At 34.5% G+C, this 20020-nt stretch overlaps 1 protein-coding gene across 5 annotated transcripts in view; it reads right to left on the bottom strand.

The window, feature by feature from the left end:
- Positions 1 to 20020, bottom strand: part of CTNNA3 (catenin alpha 3) — a 1731503-nt gene that overhangs the window by 1540381 nt on the left and 171102 nt on the right. For all 5 annotated transcript variants that reach the window (XM_053207653.1, XM_027062103.2, XM_053207654.1 and 2 more), the window contains one exon: positions 10987 to 11153. In XM_053207653.1, the coding sequence (XP_053063628.1) occupies positions 10987 to 11153 (167 nt within the window). The remainder of the gene's footprint in view (positions 1 to 10986; positions 11154 to 20020) is intronic.

Consider the following 20020-nt stretch of genomic DNA (forward strand, 5'->3'; position numbering starts at 1 on the left):
CCCATGTCAGCCTCCACGTTGACAGCACAAACCTGCTTGGGGTTCTCTCTCTCCCTCTCTCTGCCCCTCCCCTGCTCATGCACACACACTCTTCCTCTCCCTCTCTCTCTCTCTCTCTCAAAATAAATAAACTTCAAAAAATATATAAAATTAAAAAATAAAAATAAATAAAACTCTGGTTTGATAAATGGAAAATGTTAGAAAATTTGGTGCAAATTTGTTTCCCTTCATTTTTTAGGCATAAGGATAACATTGTACTGCAAGAGTCTACAAGAGTCAAAAATGTGAGAAAAAGGTACCATGGTGGCAAAAGGAAAGACAAGAAAAGGAAAGAAAATGAAACAGAGAGCACCAGTTCTTGCTAGGTAACTTATATATCATTTAATGTTTACAAAATCCTTTCAAAGTATTCAGAGTAAGTTTTATTATCCCTATAACTCAGAAGAAGAAGCCAAGGCTCACAGATTTTTAACTTTCCTAAATTCACCCAGCTAATCAACAACAGAGCCAGGATTGAAGCAAAGTCTCTTCTGCCAAAAGCAATGGTTTTTTCCTCCACATTGTCCTGACCCCTAAGGAAAGCAAGAGACACCCCAGCCAATTTTGTCTCAAATAAAATCGACCTTTATAAAAACCCAGATGCCAATAAAATAAGATATGGTATCTTGAGAAGTATAAATAGTGAAGTTCAAAAAAACCTTGACCAATACTAAAAAAGAATTTTTTTAAATTCCCACGGAATGGTGGCAATAAAGCCAAACTGTCTTTCCAAGTTTCTATAATTTATTTAATATTGAAAGATTGTCATTCTCTTCTATATCCTCTCTTACCTTTGATTTGGACCTATTTCCTGGAGAAAAAAAAATTCCTTACAGAACCTGATGACTTTAAAACTGCCAAATCAAGAATCTTTGTTGTACTTAATTATATATCAACTCTGTGTTGGTCAGCACTACTTTTCCTACTGAGAATTACTCAGTGAACCACATATGCACTAGTTGGTGGTCTCAGTCTATGTCCTCATAAATGGTCTATCATAACTGCATCTCTGGAGGCAGTCTCAGTGGAAAGAGGATAATTCAGTAAAAATAACAAAGCATAAGGAAGTCAGGAAATGTATAGGTACAGAGTATTAATCAAAAATTGAGTAATATATAGGGATGCCTGGGTGGCTCAACTGGTTAAGTATCTGACTCTTGATCATGGCTCCAGTCATGATCTCATGGTTTGTGAAGTTTGAGCCCTGCATCAGGTGCTATGCTGACAGCACTGAGGGTGCTTTTGATTCTCTGTCTCCCTCCCTCTCTGCCCTTCCTCTTCTGGTGCTCTATCTGTCTCTCTCAAAATAAATAAACATTTTTTTTAATTGAGTAATATCTCCTTGACCTGACATCTAAAAGGAAACACACCACAACAGAGATGAAAAAAATCTATAATTTAGAAAAAAATCAGTAAGGAAGAAAGGAGTAAGGCCATGAAGGAAGAAATTATGATAGTGGATACATTATTTGGTACCGTGTAATAAAGAATAAATTAAAAATGTAGCAAGGAACTGTATAAGAATGCTGAAGGGACCCCAAAATGAGCAGAAGATTTCATGAAATAGTAAGATACAATTAGAAGAGAGAAGAGGCAGGCCTTTTTCCATTATATTCCAGACAGAAGCAAGAAACAAAAATGTGACCCACTGCTTTTTAAAGAGTGTCCAGAAAAAGAAATCTATACCATTAAAGTTGATGCTCTCCCCCTAGAAAACATCTATAATACATTATTTTATAGTGGAATGTATGTGTGTATACAGAGAGACACAGCTGACTAAAGAATTCTTCTGAGGGAAAAAAATGTCTATACGGAGGAAAATACCTTACAGAATAATTTAAGAAAGACAGTGATATATGAGGGCACAAATTAGCAGATAGAAACCTAGTGCATCCAGATAAACAGGAATTTACAGGTATGAGAAAGAACAAAGAGAGTAGGTAAGGGGAAAGGAGGTAGAAGAACAATGAGATGACGTTGCTAAAGAATTTGAAGATTTCTGATATTCAAATTGGAGCCACTTAGAATATAGTGCTACAGTAAAGAATCCCCTCCCTTCTGCCTTCCCAAATTTCTATAAGGTTTGCAATATACACAAACATACATAGACATGTCTTGTCTGGGAGTATTGGAGAGTGAGTGTGTGTGTGTCAAAATCAAGGGGGAAAAGGCCAATTACCAATTACAGATTAACCAACTATAAAATAGGGATAGAAAGACCATTCGTAAACTAATTTGTGGAAGGAAAAACTTGGAACTAGAGATGACGTTGAGAATATGAGCCCCAGAGAATTTGCAGAAATCTTGGGACATTATAGTTGATAGGACACAGAATTGGGGTTCAAGCCATTTATATATAGATCTTAAGAGTAACAAGATCCCAGCAGACAAGTGGTTTACAACCATAAGTAAGTAGATTGTGAGCAATTAAAAATGAAGGTTAAAAAAACATAAAAAGAAAGAAAGAAAAGAAAAAAAGCAAGCAAGCGTCAACTTGGAACTCTTACAGGGTTATGAAAAGTAAGTTAACCAAGCTAAGCTCATTTCCTTTATAATTGGGGTTACTATACTGATAAATCTACAATGCCACAGATAACACATCTTAATTTTAGCAAAGCCTTTGAGAAAGTACTTGAGGATAAAATAAAGAAACATGGTTTATACAGTAGCCTAATAAAGCAAGTTTGAAGTTCATTTCAACAACTTTACTCAAAATGGGTTAATGTTTGATTGATGTTATCTAAAAGGAAGATATATCACTGTTTTCCACATGACTAAACAATTTTTCATAAATAATCTGACTTTTAAAAATCTGAAAATGATTCCAGGTTAGGAGGTAAAGACAAAATCAAAAGTTAAAAAGATCTGAATGGATTCTAACATAAACCAGAATTAACAGGATAAAATTCCGTGAATATAAATTTTGCATCTACCTTTACATATAAAAAGATAAAACTAGTATCAGAACAAGAATGCTCAAATTAATAATAGTTTGAGTTCAGAGACTTGGAGTTTAACTGCTCACAAAATCACTATGAACGAACAGCATGACAAGGCTATCATAATAAGGTAAGATAATGTTAGACATTAAATCAGAGAGGTAATTGTTTGAGTATATTATAGAACATTCACATCAGAGATTTGTTTCTATTTCAAGATGTTTTTATTTCAATATTTTATGGGTATTACTTATCTAGAACATGCATAGAAAAGTATTTGTGGAGATGATTTTAGGAACTTCGATTTCTTGTATTGGCAAATTAGTAATCAGTCTAATCCTTCTGCCGAAGAAAACTAAGAAGATTGATGAAATATAAAATACTTTATCTTAAAAACATCAAAGAGCTAATAAAACAGAGAAATTTCTTGAGATGAATTCCAGAAAAAGTAATGTTTAGTACACAGAGATAGCCATTCACATGAAAAAACAAGATACCATGAGCAAAAACCAGCATAATGATCCAGGAAGTCCAGACAGTTGTCAAATTCTAACCATAATACAAATATGCTTACCATGTTCAAGTACATCAATATCAAAAGTGAAAATTTCATCAGGAAACTGATAATCATACAAGATATGGAAATTCTCAAGTATTCAGAATAGTCTGAAATGTTCAAGGGTCAAGAAATTTTCAGCCTAGGTAAGAGAAGACATAAATAAGTGCTAAGAATAATCATCAGTTATTTGAAAAATACCTTTTCCTATTGTCTTCGTTCTATGTTGCTTAAGAAAGCAGAACTAGAAGCAGTCCATGGAAATGGCAGGGAATTCACATCTAGTTTGAGCGAAATGTCTCCAACAATTAGAATTGTCCAAAATCAGGTTCACTGTCTCACAGAATTGATGAGATTGCTATTACCGTTACACAGTTGTGTATTGCATATTGTATGCCTGGAGAGAGTCTAATCTACTTCAATAAGATGAGAATATAAAGGCACTAACGTTCCTCCTCGATAATTTTTTAATCCAAGTAAAAATTTAATATAACCATAAATATTATTGGAGATATACTAAACCACTCTTTCCCAAAGTATGGTCTGAGAAAGTTATAGAACTAACATATTATAAGAGTCCTAAAGTTAGAAAATTTTGGAAATTCTGGGTTAAGCAAAATTAAATACTTTTATTTGCTTCAATATTTCTTACCAACTTAAATGTACTTAAGTGCATCAAAAACATACAAAGAAAATTTCTATATACAGCACTGACCATAAAAAAAATTCTTTTTTTCATGTTACATTTTTAAATCTTTCTTCCCACTTTAATTATGAGTTATTTGGAGGGTTTTATTTGTTTATTTTGTTTTATTTTTCAATTCTTTATTTAAATTTTAGTTAGTTACCATATAGTGTAATACTTCTTTCAGGAGTAGGATTTAGTGATTCATCACTTACATATAACATCCAGTGCTCAACATAACAGGTGCCTTCCTTAATACCCATCACCCATTTAGCCCATCTCCTGCCCACATCCCCTCCAGCAGACCTCAGTTGGTTCTCTATAGTTGGAGTCTCTTATGGTTTGCTTTTCTCTCTTTTTTTTCCTGCCTTCCTCTATGTTCATCTGTTTTGTTTCTTAAATTCCACATGAGTGAAATCATGGCATTGTCTTTCTCTGACTGACTTATTTCATTTAGCATAATAAAAAAGACTCTAGTTCCATCCACATCATTGCAAATGGTAAGATTTCATTCTTTTCACCCCAAATAGCCAAAGTAATAATGAAGAAGAAAACCAAAGTGGGAGGCATCACAATCCCAGACTTTAGGGTCTACTACAAGGCTGTAATCATCAAGATAGTATGGTATTGGCATAAAAACAGACATATAGACCAATGGAATAGAATAGAGACCCCAGAATTGGACCCAAAAATGTATGGCCAACTAATCTTTGACAAAGCAGGAAAAGAGTATCCAACGGAAAAAAAGACAGTGTCTTTAACAAATAGTGCTGGGAGAACTGGACAGCATCAGGCAGAAGAATGAAACTCGACCACTTTCTTACACCATATACAAAAATAAACTAGAAATGGATGAAGGACCTGAATATGAGACAGGAAACTATCAAAACCCTAGAGGAGAAAGCAGGCAACAACCTCTTTGACCTCAGCCGCAGCAATTTCTTACTTGACACCTCTCCAAAGGCAAGGAATTAAAAGCAAAAATAAACTATTGGGACCTTATCAAGATAAAAAGCTTCTGTACTACAAAGGAAACAATCAACAAAACTAAAAGGCAACCGATGATATGGGAAAAGCTATCTGCAAATGACATATTAGACAAAGGTCTAGTATCCAAAATCTATGAAGAACTCACCAAACTCCACACCTGAAAAACAAATAATCCGGTGAAGAAATGGGCAGAAGACATGAATAGACACTTCTCCAAAGAAGACATCCAGATGGCCAACAAGCACATGAAAAGATGCTCAATGTCACTCATCATCAGGGAAATACAATCAAAAACCACACTGAGATATCACCTCATGCCTGTCAGAGTGGCTAAAATGAACAAATCAGGAAACTATAGATGCAGGAGAGGATGTGGAGTAATGGGAACCCTCTTGCACTGCTGGTAGGAATGCAAACTGGTGCAGCCACTCTAGAAAACAGTGTGGAGTTTCCTCAAAATATTAAAAATAGAACTACCCTATGACCCAGCAATAGCACTGCTAGGAATCTACCCAAGGGATACAGGAATGCTGATGCACAGGGGCACTTGTACCCCAATGTTTATAGCAGCACTTTCAACAATAGCCAAATTATGGAAAGAGCCTAAATGTCCATCAACTGACAAATGGATAAAGAAGATGTGGTTTATATATAAAATGGAATACTACTTGACAATGAGAAAGAATTAAATCTGGCCATTTGCAGCAATGTGGATGGAACTGGAGGGCATTATGCTAAGTGAAATAAGTAAGGCAGAGAAAGACAGATGCCATTTGTTTTCACTCATATGTGGATCCTGAGAAACTTAACAGAAGACCATGGGGGAGGGGAAGGGGGGAAAAAAAGTAACAGAGAGGGAGGGAGGCAAACCATAAGAGACTCTTAAAAACTAAGAACAAACTGAGGGTTGATAGAGGGTGGGGGAGAGGGGAAAGTGGGTGATGGGCATGGAGGATCGCACTTGTTGTGATGAGCACTGGTGTTGTATGGAAATCAATTTGACCATAAGTTGTATTTTAAAAAAAGAAAAAGAAAAAAAAAGATTTCATTCTTTTCTGTGGGCAAGTAATATTCCACTATATATATATCCTCTTTATCCATTCATCAGTCAGTGAAAATCTGGGCTCTTTCTGTAATATGGCTATTGTTGATAATGCTGCTATAAGCTTTGGGGTGCCCCTTCAAATCAGTATATTTGTATCCTTTGGGTAAACACCTAGCATTACAATTGCTGGATTATAGGGTAGTTCTATTTTTAATTTTTTTGAGGAATATCCATACTGTTTTCCAGAGTGGCTGCACCATTTTGCATTCCCACCAACAGTGCAGGAGGGTTCCCCTCTCTCCACATCCTCACCAACATCTGTTGTTCCCTGTGTCAATTTTTTTAAGTATTTACTTATTTTGAGTGAGTGAGAGAGAGAGAGAGAGAGAGAGAGGGAGGGAGAGAGGGAGGGAGAGAGGGAGGGAGAGGGAGAGAGACAATCTCAAGCAGGCTGTACACTCAGCCCAATGCAGGGCTTGATCTCCCATGAGATCATGACCTGAGCTGAAATCAAAAGTTGGACGCTTAACTGACTGAGTCACCAAAGCGCCCCTCCTATGTTGTTAATTTTAGCCATTCTGACAGGTCAGGTGGAATCTCATTGTGGTTTTGATTTGCATTTCCCTGATGATGAGTGATGTTGAACATCTTTTCATATGTCTGTTGGCCATCTGTATGTCTTCTTTGGAAAAATGTCTATTTCCTGTTGGATATTTATGAGACAGGCTCTATAGAATACTTTGGAGCGAGGGAATGTTGGGTTAAATAATTCTAATTTGATGGTATCAAAAAAAATCCAGTTTGTCTATTTTGTCAAAAGAATTGAATCGATGATGCAATTTAAATATAAATTTTTCATAAGGATGAAATAATGCAACACTATCACAATTTACCACAAAAGGTCTTCCTTTTTCACAGATGAGGTATCATTGTTGTACTATACACAATTATGAGCATCTTAAATGATGTAGCCTAAATTCAGTCTCTGATGAGTTACTAGCAAATGTGGGAGAGACTAAAGAACACCTCCTCCTCCTCCTCCTCCTCCTGACATACTTAAATTCCTTTAACCTATTATAGGCCCATGAACTTGATTAAACACTTCTGAAAGGTATGTATAGTTCAAGCTGTTCTAACTCTTGGAGTACTATGTTCTTAAAGTTTTATTTTTCCTGTTGCCTTGTACAAGCAAACTTCTTAAATAAATATGCCTCCATTTCTTCATCTTTAAAATTACAATCATAATCATATGGTTGCTGAAGATTGAATTAAAGGAGATAATCCAGCACAGTGTTAGCACATTATAAAAACTCAGTAACTATAAACTATCATTTTTATTCAAAAATAGCACTTTACTTTGTTTTGATCTTCAATTACCTACTGCTTCATTTGAATGACATCATGTGTGTGAATTACTTAGCACTATGCTCAATTAAAATTGGTAATGAATGTGTTTGTGATCTTTATATATACACACTTACTGCTTAGTCGATTATGAAGGTAGCAATTTTTACCTGAAACAGACTTTCTGCTCTATCTCAACATACCTAGAGTCTAAAATACAGGAAATATTGTGTCATTGGAACTAGAAACTACCTAGCACTTAATCTTTCATACCTTCTTCTTGGTTACAGCATTTATTAATGCTGTCATATTCACATTGACAAAAATGAATCTCAGAAATTTTTAGGGATTTGTTTATGGTATTGTTTATGGTAGTCAACAAACCAATAACCAACAAACAATGCTTAATTATCTCACCTACGAATCCACTAGTAGATAGCATCTGATGATGAGAACTATTCCCTTTCCTAAAAACAACAACACAAAGTGCTGAATTGCTTTTTTGCAGTAATAAAACTATCAAAAGAAAAGGAATATAAAAGTATAAAGGAAACTTGCTATGCTTTAGGGTTAAAATAAGCATTAGAGAGTAAAATAAAGACAAGAAAAAGGTTTAAGGTAGCAATTAAAAAGATTTTAACAAGAAGGTCAATCAGAGGAAGCCATCATTTGCTTAATGTAGTAGTGATATTACAGTCACCAGACACATTTATGAATATGCAGCTGTATTTATGGACAGAAGAGTAAAAGTCCTATTTGATGCAGGAGATAGATCAGAGACTCCAAAGGAATGTTTGCAACCTTTTCAACTGGACAAAGGTGATTTTGGTCCTAAAGAACTAAAGAAAGTCTTTGGTTACTAAAGAAAGTAAAAAGGGCTTTAATAAAATTCTCTTTCTACTAAAACTTTTCTAAATGGATTTGTCTAGCAAAATAACAAGATACCTTGCTGCCTTTGTAGTATCCTAGTAAAATTGTATTTTTTACTCATATTAAATCAATTTATACATTTTCGTAACGGATTACTACAGATATCACAGACTACATGTAAACATACACAGTTTATGTTGGATCAAGTGGAGCTGGCAAACAGTATTCATTTACAAACTAGGATAAACTTCCTAGTGTCTTCAGTTTTAAAGTTTTTCTATTTATATTTGTATATTATTTATATTACCTATATAATCCTAGCCATTTTCTTATCAGTAAACCATCCTCTGTTTTTCAACCTACCACTGGCTTTAAGATAAACAATCCTAAAATTTGTATGGAACCACAAAAGATCCCAAAGACCTTGAAAAGGGAAAGCAAAGCTGGAGGCATCATGATTTGGGACTTCAAGCTATATTACAAAGCTATAGTAATTAAAACAGCATGGTACTGGCACAAAAATAGACACGTATATCAATGTATGAGAACAGGAAACCCAGAAGGGTGGCCTGGGTGGCTCAGTCAGTTAAGTGTCTGACTTTAGCTCAGGTCACGATCTCACTGTTCCTGAGTTTGAGCCCTTCATCAGGCTCTCTGCTTGTCAATGCAGAGCCAGCTTTGGATCCTCTGTCTCTCTCTCTCTCTCTCTCTCTCTCTCTCTCTCTCTGTCCCTCTCCCACTGACTCTTTCTCTCAAAAAAAAAAAATTAAAAATATAAAGTTTGTAACTACTGTTCTTTTATGTATATATATGTGTGTGTGTGTGTGTGTGTGTGTGTATAAACCTGTTCTTTAATATATATATATAGAGAGAGAGAGATACATATGTGTGTGTGTGTGTATGTGTATTGAGAGAGAGAGAGAAAACCTAGAAATGAATGCACAACTCTGTGGTCAATTAATCTTCCACAAAGTAGGAAAAAATATCCAATGGGTAAAAGAATGTCTCTTCAACAAATGGTGTTGACAGCAACACTCAAAGGAATGAAACTGCACCACTTTCTTATACCATACACAAAAGTAAATTCAAAATGAATGAAAGACCTAAATGTGAGACAAAACCCATAAAAATCCCAGAGGAGAATACAAGCAGTAACCCCTTTGACATCAGCCTTAGCAACTTCTTACTAGATATGCTTCCTGAGGCAAGGAAAACAAAAGCAAAAATAAACTATTAGGACTTCATCAAGATAAAAAGCTTCTGCACATTGAAGAAAACAATCAACAAAAGTAAAAGGCAGCCTGCTGATTGGGAGAAGATATTTGCAAATGACATATCTGAGAAAGGGTTAGCATCCAAAATATATAAAGAACTTCTAAAACTCAACACTCAAAAAAACAAATGATCCAGTTAAGAAATGGGTAGAAGACATGAATAGACATTTTTCCAAAGAAGACATCTAGATGGCTGACAGACACATGAAAAAATCTTCAACATCACTGGTCATCAAGGAAATACAAATCAAAACTACAATAAGATATGATCTCACACCTGTCAGAATGGCTAAAATCAACAACACAAGAAACAACAGGTGTTGGCAAGGATGCGGAGAAAGGGGAACCCTCTTACACTGCTGGTAGGAATACAAACTGGTACAGCCACCCTGGAAAACAGTATGGAGGTTCCCCAAAAAGTTAAAAATAGAACTACCCTATAATCCAGCAATTGCAATAATAGGTATTTACCCAAAGTTTACAAAAAATACTAATTCAAATGGATACATGCAGCCCAATGTTTATAGCATTATCAACAATAGCCAAATTATGGAAACGGCCAAATGCCCACTTACTGAAGAATGGATAAAGATGTGGTATACATATACAATGGAATATTATTCAGCCAAAGACAAGAATGAAATTTTGCCATTTGCAATGATGTGGATGGAGCTACAGAGTATTTATGCTAAGTGAAATAAGTCAGTGAAAGACAAATACCATATGATTTCATTCGTATGTGGAATTTAAGAAACAAAACAAATGATCATAAGGGAAAAAAGAGAGAGGCAAACCAAGAAACAGACTCCTAACTATAGAGAACAAATCGATGGTCACCAGAAGGAAGGTGGATCGGGGTGGGGTGGGGGGATGGGTAAAATAGGTGATGGGGATTAAGGAGTGCACTTGTGAAGAGACCAGGTATTGTATGTAAGTGTTGAATCACTAAATTATACACCTGAAGTTAATATTACACTATATGTTAAGTACCTAGAATTTAAGTTAAAACTTTAAAAATTTTTCAATTTTAAACATGTTGAAAAAGAAACTACAACAAAAAGACTAACTTCTGACTTTGTTCTTTTGAGGTATACATGACTTGCACAATTCAATCCAGTCAGCTTCTGTTGGATGACTATAAGAAATGAAGGCAAGGCTGGGATGCACTAGGATTGATGCCGGGTTCGGAAAAAGTAATTAGAAATAAGAACAATGCCAAGGTAAACTGGCCATCTTTTACTTACAGCTGACACGTGCTGTAAGAGACACATGACATCAATCATGTCTGCGAGGATAAGGAGTCTGGTAACTGCAGCCAACAAGGCACGGGCAGCCTGAACCACAGCCTCCCTTTTTGGGAGATAACAGGGGTCATCTGCAAATCTCTCAGCTGATACTTTCAGAGCTTCACCTGAAAAACACAACCCAAAATAATATACTTTAAGTTTCAGCTATACCTGTTTAAGTATTTATCATCCTAATTCCAAGTACATTCTATGACTAAGCATAATATTAAAATAGTGTCAGTTGACACTAGAACACTGTCTCTTAATAAACAATGGAGTTTAAAATCGACATTTCTCTTTGATAAATGCTCTGGAGTTTAAGAAGCATGATACCATTTTCCTGCAAGAGAATTGTGCTCAATTGACTAGCAACATCTAGTAACACCGCTGTCAACTTCTGCATTTGCTGAATCTCATTTGCTGTGAAAGGTTTCATTACTAAGACTTCAACTGGAAACAATCTGGCTTATAAAAATAAGGTAAATCTTCATTAAACTACTTTCCAGCTCAATGTTAGAAAACAGCTAGCCTTTGAGACAGTAATTCTCTGAGATAAAAGTTTAACATAGGCAGATTTATCCTAAACTGTCAATATAATAACCTATCTCCTAAATTGTCAAATTATATTTCATAGTACATAATTGTTAGAGAAATATGCCTACAATTTTTAAGGTTTTTTCGCTGAAAATACGTTTTATGATAAAAGCAATGTGTACTCATTCATTTTTAAAAGTTCACAGTTCAGAAGGGTATGAAATGAAAAGATTCCTCTTTACCCCTCTCCACTAACATAATTGCTTACCACATCCACTATGTTTTAAGTTTTTCAATTTAAACTTGTTTTTATTATGAAATCACTACATGCTCATTACTTTTAAATAATTCACTATACTGAAGAGTATAAAGTGAAAACAATTTTTAGAAAGTCTCCATACAAATCACCCAAAAATACTCATGGAATTCTTGTATATCCATCCAGAAATTTTTCCATGAATACATGTTTTATGTATGTGCATATGTATAAATATTTATTTATATGTATAAAGGTACATGTATGTTTAAATGTATGTATTTTTATGAATATATTCACACATTCATATATATGAATATATAAAATATTTTCTGTCCTAAGAAAACAGAGACATTTTATATTTTAAATGGAACACACAGAAGATATAAATACTTTTCACAAATATTTTCATACTATAAACATTTTCTACAATTTGTTTTTTCACTTACCAATTTATTTTCTTTTCATGCTGGGATATAATTGACCAGGAGACATTAAAGAATGAACGGTAACTTACCATGTGGGCTCTAAAGCTGTTCTGCTTCAGCATCTGTCCTACTACCTCAGACAAGTCACTTAACTTCTTTATGCCTTATTTTTTCCCTTGCAAATGGAGCTAATAATAATACCTACAATTTTTATAAAAATTAAATAAGAACAGTGCTTTGAGCTTACTAAAGAGTTGATTGGCTTTTGTCATTCTTTTTAATACTTGAATAAAGTTACATTTTACTGATATACTATAACTTATTTTACGAGACCTCCATTAAACACATAAATAATTTCCAACTTTTTCCTATTTCAAACTGTACTGCAAAGAATGACACATAGTTTTGCATGCATGAGCAAACTTAGCTGGAGGATAAATTCTCAAAAGTGGAATTGCTGAGTCAAGAGGCAAATGAATTTTAAGGTTTGATACATATTGTCAAAAAAGTTTCCAAAATACAGCCATCTCACCAATAACATATTAAAGGGAGTGTCTTACCTACTCCATGAATATTTTAGTTATTTATTTGTGAAAGTCAGCATAATGAAAATGAAATTGAGTATTTTTATTAAATATAACAAAGAATAGTGTTCCTTATAATGGACAGAACCTATGAAGAGGGTCTGAGACTGTCTCAACATGTTAATATAAACATGTTAGCTCTCTTAGCAATACCAAGTTAGGAATTCAGACTATTAAGTCAGACGCCTCTGAGATCAAATTCTTATCTGCCTCTTCTAGCTCTGAGACCTTGGATGCTTAAATACTTTCAGTGTCCTCATGTAATGGAAAGGCATAAAAATATTACTTATTTCACAGTGTTTCTGAGATGGCTAAATGAGATAATTCATAACATATATTTAGCACAGTATCTGAACATGGAAAGCACTCAACAAATATTAGCTGTTATTTTCTCAGGAAATTTCTAGTAGAGTTGGTAAATTTTTAAGACCAGGAAATGGTGATTTTTATGTGTTTCTCTGCAAGTTAGAATTTCTGCGAGGAGACTGAAAATTAAAGTGACCTCAGAAATTCAGAGAGCAGGTTAATTCCCACATAAAAGATTTTTTTCTTGTCATGATTCTGAATTGGAAAGTTATGATAGTCTTTATACAATATGGTCTTTGACTTTACTAAAACTAAATACACATCAGAATAGAATTATGTGTTGTTGACTAAAAATGTTGGGATGTTGAACAACTGGTTGAAGAGTCATACTCAGGAAAATATCATTTAAACATTAAAGATCAATTACAGTCTCTGTCTCCATTAAGGTAATATGAAGAGAAAACCAAGTAGCACTATTGGGAAAAAAAGGCACTCCTGAAGTACATGAACAAAGATGCAACAAGTAAACTTCCTATTACTGGACTTACCACCCTCCCTCTCCTGCAACGCTCTCAACCCTTTTCAACTTCGCCTCATACTTCTGCTCCCAACTTAAGCATCACTTCCTCTGTGAAGCCTCCAATGCCCCCTTACCAAGGGAGTCCCACAGTAAGGCAGGTCTCATGGTAAGATTCTATGCTTCCTATCATAACTATCCATCATCATTTACCGTAATGACTTAAATCAAAGCCTGTCCTTAATTCTAAATCAAAAGACTAGTGAGAGTCACACCAGTCAGAATGGCTAAAATTAACAACATAAGTAACAACAGGTGTTGGCGAGGATGTGAAAAAGCGGGAACGCTCTTACACTGTTGGTGGGAAAACAAACTGATGCATCCACTCTAGAAAACAGTGTGGATGTTCCTCAATAAGTTAAAAATAGAAATACCCTATGATCCAGCAATTGCACTAGTAGGTTTTACCTAAAGGATACAAAAATATTAATTCAAAGGAACACATGCACCCCAATGTTTGTAGCAGTATTATTAACAATAACCAAATTATGGAAAAAGCCCACATGTCCATCAACTGATTAATGGATAAAGATGTGATGTGAGAGATATATAGACATAGATAAATGATATAGCTATAGATGATATAGATAGATATAGATATAGATATAGATATAGATGATATAGATATAGATATAGATATAGATATAGATATAGATATAGATATAGATATAGATATAGATATAGATATAGACATAGATATAGATATAGATATAATGAAATATTACTCAGCCATAAAAAAGAATGAAATCTGGCCATTTGCAACAAGTGGATAGAGCTAGAGAGTATTATGCTAAGCAAAATAAGTCAGTATGATTTCACTCATATATGAAATTTAACAAACAAAACAGATGAATATGGAGGGGGAAAAGAGACGCAAACCAGGAAACAGATTCTTAAGTATACAGAACTAATTAAGGGTTACAGGGGAGGGGAGGTAGGTGGGGGAGGGATAGGTTAAATAGGTGATAGGTATTAATGAGGGCACTTGTGATGAACACCAGGTGTTGTATGTAAGTGATAAATCACTAAATTCTACACCTGAAACTAATATTATATTACATGTTAACTAACTGGAATTTAATAAAAACTTGAAAAAGAAAAAAAAAGAAAAAGACTAGTGAGAATAAGAGCTGCACTGGTCCTGGTCACCACAGTATTCCCAAGTTAGAACAGTGCCTACTCTGATGAATATATCCGACACATTGAATGTGTGTTGTTGAATGAATATGTGAATGAACATTATTCAACTTTTCTTTTAACAAACATATGTTGTTCCTTATATAACACAGCTCCATCCTAGGCATCCAAGATACAGAGATTAATACAATGCAGTTTTGAGCCTAATAATTTCACAAATGAGAGCCAACAAACACTGTCATACAATCTAAGCAGGGCTCAAGCAGAGACCTGTACAAAGTAGTAAAAGGCACAGAGAAGGACGTACCTCTGCCTGAGGTGTCAGAGAACACACTGAGAAATGTTCAAGGTAGGAGCAACATGTTCCAACTATTTATTATCAAAGATAGCTGGTTTATATAATCTAGCCAGTTCGCTGCCTAATTGTCTTCTGTCAGGAAAAAAAAAAATGGCTATTTTCCAAATAGAAAAAAAAGCACAACAAATTCCTTTCTATCTACAATATTAGCATCCATGTGTTATAGAGTCTACACATGAGAAGTCTATTCTTTTGAAATATCATTTCCAATCTTTCTTTTAATGCTTTTAATTTGAAATTTAATAAATAGGAAATTTCACTTTTGATATACATACAAATAAAAAACTATACCTTTCCTTCAAGAAATCCCATTCCATACATCAAAGCAATCTACTGAAGCTCCCGAAAATACCACAAGAACTAGGTTCAGAAAGTTTTCTGTTAGATTCATTTTGTTCCTTTCCTATAAAATATGCTCTTTTTAATCTTCAAGAAAATCAGTTATGAAATTCCTGCTTGAATAATGTACTGAAGTATATACTCTACAAAGATATCTACATATAAAGAGATTGTGTACATATATAAGTGTAATATGGAAAAACTTCTGAATATACAAAAATCTGATGTGTAAAAAATTTATGTGATCATATAAACTCCAGAAGTAAAAAAAAAAAAAAGAAAGATTTTTGGCTAAATAGACACTTTACAAAATATTCTTCACTTTATAGGATACTTGCATGGTTCTTTTAAATAGCAAGTTCCTTTGCCTCATTCAAAAGTACAACTCCACTTTCTAAAAGTCATTGTAAAATGATTGTATTGACTATAAGCTTTAAAATCAGAATCAAACAAACAAACAAACAAACAAACAAAAACACTGCATAAGTAAAACATCCAGAAGAGAAAGGAGAACAACCAAAATGAAAAGGAGCAAATACTAAAGATCGAATTTCCTCTAACTTTTATAATTAACATTATGTTCATTATTCAATTAAGATTTCTAGTGTATGCCTCTGGCTACTCTTCTGTGTTTTAATATTTGATACCATGTGACATGCACTAATGCATATTAATTGATTCAATATATAATAACATACTCCACTATAATGGAGTTCTGAGGCTGAGACTGGGCACTAGGGGTTTGCTTTTATTTGTTTTTAATTGAGAAAAAGCCATTTGAATTTTGAAACACCTAAAAGGTAGAAGCTTGAATTTAACTTTGGAGCAGACTGATTTGGGTGGGGGTGGGGGGAGACAAGAGGAGGATGACTTCAATTAGGCCCTAAACTTACACAGCCGTTAAAAAAAAAAAAGCAAAGACCTTATTTACAATGTTTGAGACAACTTTAAATGTAAGGAGCAAAATGTTTTCTATGTTAAAAGAAAACCTTATCATGGCAGAATTAAGGGCCAAAGAACGAGCCACTGCTGTGTGGACTCAGGCTTGAAAGCTACAAGAATATCAGCAGCACCTACAGGGACATCAGCAAGACCTATAGACTCAAATGCAGCTGTATATGGTTGTCATTGTAAAATACTGGCTGTGTTTTACTTCCCTTTCATTATCTCCAAACTCTCAGTAAATTCTTATCACAAGTTGTAATTTGGTTCCAGCCAAAGCAGAGTAACAAAACTAGATTTTTTCCCACCTGAAAATGGACAAAATATGTGAAAAAATGGTTGCGAAGGCAATGGACATCAGGCAATAAAGGACAGCAATCTTTGAGAAATGGGAAACAAGCAACATGAGATCTTTGCTAGCCCTTGCTTATTGCTTTGAGAGACTTTCCAGGCCACAGACAGGAAGGGAAAATTAAGACAGAGCCTGGCAAACTCTCTGAGCTAAAGAGACAGAACTAAGCATCCAGAGAGATTGTGGCAGCTAACGTACACAGAACAGAGAATGAGAAAGAAGAGCGATACACAGGGAGAGAACTCTAAAGATGTGCAGAAACTCCCCCTTGAGTATTCAGCTACTGATCAACACAGACATGGGGAAGAAACTACCTAAGGTTAAAAAAACAAAAAGCCATCTGAAAAGATTTAAGGTAATAGTACTTGACACACAGCACTGGAAATAGTGCTTGTTCCCACCACCAGAATGGAAAACTTCATGATTTATTGGATATTGGATAGAGACATAGTGGGGAATAATTAGCCCTAGAATGAGCAGTGCCCCAGTATCCCCTAACAAAACAATTCAGAGAAAGCAGAATTTCTACCTTTAAGGCATTAATCATCAGTGAATAGCTGTGGCCGGGTAAAGATAACAGGAGGACAGCATCATGAGTTAACTAAAGTAGAAGGGCATAGGCAACCTGGCACTGAGTCCTGCACCATTGAGAATAATCAAAATGAGCTGGAGAATGCTTTGATAGGGCTAATTCTATAAAATTATGAATGTTTATAAAATATAAAATTTGGTGGGGTTCACTTCCATAAAACTGATGGAAACGTCTCCAAACATCACAAGTGGGATATAGTAGAAATTCTTAAGAGACCTCCTCTTAACCATCTCTCTAGATTAATCAATTATTTTTATTCCCTCTCAGAAACATATTAATGATCCCTCCTTCCTGCTCAATACCAAAGGATTATTTCAAGTATACTGCAGCCCTTCTGTTCCCACTAATTGAAGTATGTACCAAGAGCCTGTCAGGGAAAAAAAAAAAAAGACTGTCAGTTTGTTCTGCAACCTTTTGATGTCAGTTGTAATTATAATTATGAAATTTTAAGAAATATATAAACTTATCAAGTGATAATACAAAAAAGACCTGTTATTTCTTTGAAAATTAATTTGAATGCTAGGAGACACTCAATAAAAATTAGTTGCAAAAACTGTCAAATTGAGTCTGGAAGAAAAAAAGTTGGGGAAAGGGTGAAAATTATAAAATATCAAGAAGGATGCTGCAGGTTGGTAGTTTCTCAAGTGTCATTAAGTTCTCTTCCATTAAGACACCAAAACTACAGGGGCACCTGGGTGGCTCAGTTGGTTAAGCGTCTGACTTCAGCTCAGGTCATGAACTCACGGTTTGTGGGTTCAAGCCCTACATCAGGCTCTGTGCTGACAGCACAAAGCCTGGAGCCTGCTTTGGATTCTGTGTCTCCCTCTCTCTCTGCCCCTCCCCCCACTCATGCTTTCTCACACTCTCTCTCTCTCTCTCTCAAAAATAAAATTAAAAAACTTAAAATAAAAAATTTTTTTAAAGACACCAAAACTAGAAATCTTAGTCAATATAGTATGGGTGTGATTTAGGCAAAAAGAATTGTATGAGATTCAATTAACAGCCTTGTACTAGAAATGGGAGTTGGCCCAACATCAAGAAATTAGCTAATGTTTACATTACATCTGTTAAGATAAAATAAAATATTTAAGAGGTGTGTCTATGTATACAAAAATAAATGAACTTTTCACTTCCAATAATAAAAAAAAAAACATATCTTAAAGCAAATATTGTGCAGCACTGTAAAACACCGGAAATTAATTTCAATCTTACTTGGGCAAACTTTAATTATACATTAATATGTAAAAATACATTCCACGTAAAAATAAACTATAATAATAAACTTCAATATAAAGGGAGCTTTTAAAATAGGGCTAACTGATGACACTTCAAAGTTTTGAAAGAATGATGAAGTACTTTTAAAAGTTGACAAAAATAGTTTCAAATAGGTTTTTTTAAGTTTATTTATTTATTTTGAGAGAGAAGAGCAAGAACATGAATGAGGAGGGTCAGAGAGAGAGGGAGAGAATCCCAAGCAGGCTCCACACTGTTAGCATGCAGCCTGACATAGGACTTGTTCTCATAAACCATGAGATCATGACCTGAGCCAAAACCAAGAGTCAGATGCTTAACTGACTGAGCCACCCAGGCAGTGCTAAAAAGTGACAAAATAATTTCATGTCATATTTAAATTTGGCCATAATTTTAAGATAACAATATACATAAAGTATCTAAGTATTAAACCTAACATTGTAATTCCTACATTATCTCCAACTATTAGGAGTATAATGTATTTAAAGCTATTAATAATAAAACAAAATGACAAGAAAACATAGCTATCCATATATTACAATGAATAAAAAAAGATAATAGTATGGATTTATAACTTAATTAAATGGTCAAACTTTGAACCACAATTGCTGCCCACAATTGCTATCTATTGCATTTATCTCCAAACACCCTATTGACTAATCTGGCACTAATACACATTTATTTAGGGGCACCTGGGTGGCTCAGTCGGTTAAGCGGCCAACTTTAGCTCAAGTCATGATCTCACAGTTCATGGGTTTGAGCCCTATGTCAGGCTCTGTGCTGACAGCTCAGGGCCTAGAGCCTGCTTCAGATTCTGTCTCCCTCTCTCTCTCTCTCCCCCCGTCCCACCCCAACTCATGCTCTGTCTCTTTCTCTCAAGAATAAATATTAAAAGGCTTTAAATTTTTTTTCTTTAATATTGCGATGTCAATTTAATTCTTTTGAGGGGAAAAACTAAATCTTACAACTAGTATATCAGACTAAATTATCCACTATTTTTTCCAATATTTCATTTGCTAAGTATGAGTAAGCTTAGCTTCTATTATATTATGCTGAATTAGCAATAATTTACATCCTTGATTTCCTCACATCTGCTAAAAGAATCTCATTACCATGCTTTGAAATTGGGAGTGACAATACTGTCATTTTTTTCTAAGAAATGATATCCAACCCTTACAAAGAGCTCATTCATTTATACAACAAATATGCATTCAGCTATACCATAAGCAAAGCACTCTGAAGTATACAATGATAACTAAAATATGGTCTCTGTCAGGTATCCCTGAGTAGGAACCTTTTTTTTGCTTTTTTTTTTTTAATTTACATCCGAATTAGA

Source organism: Acinonyx jubatus, chromosome D2, assembly GCF_027475565.1.
Source record: "Acinonyx jubatus isolate Ajub_Pintada_27869175 chromosome D2, VMU_Ajub_asm_v1.0, whole genome shotgun sequence".
NCBI classification, from domain to species: Eukaryota; Metazoa; Chordata; class Mammalia; order Carnivora; family Felidae; genus Acinonyx; species Acinonyx jubatus.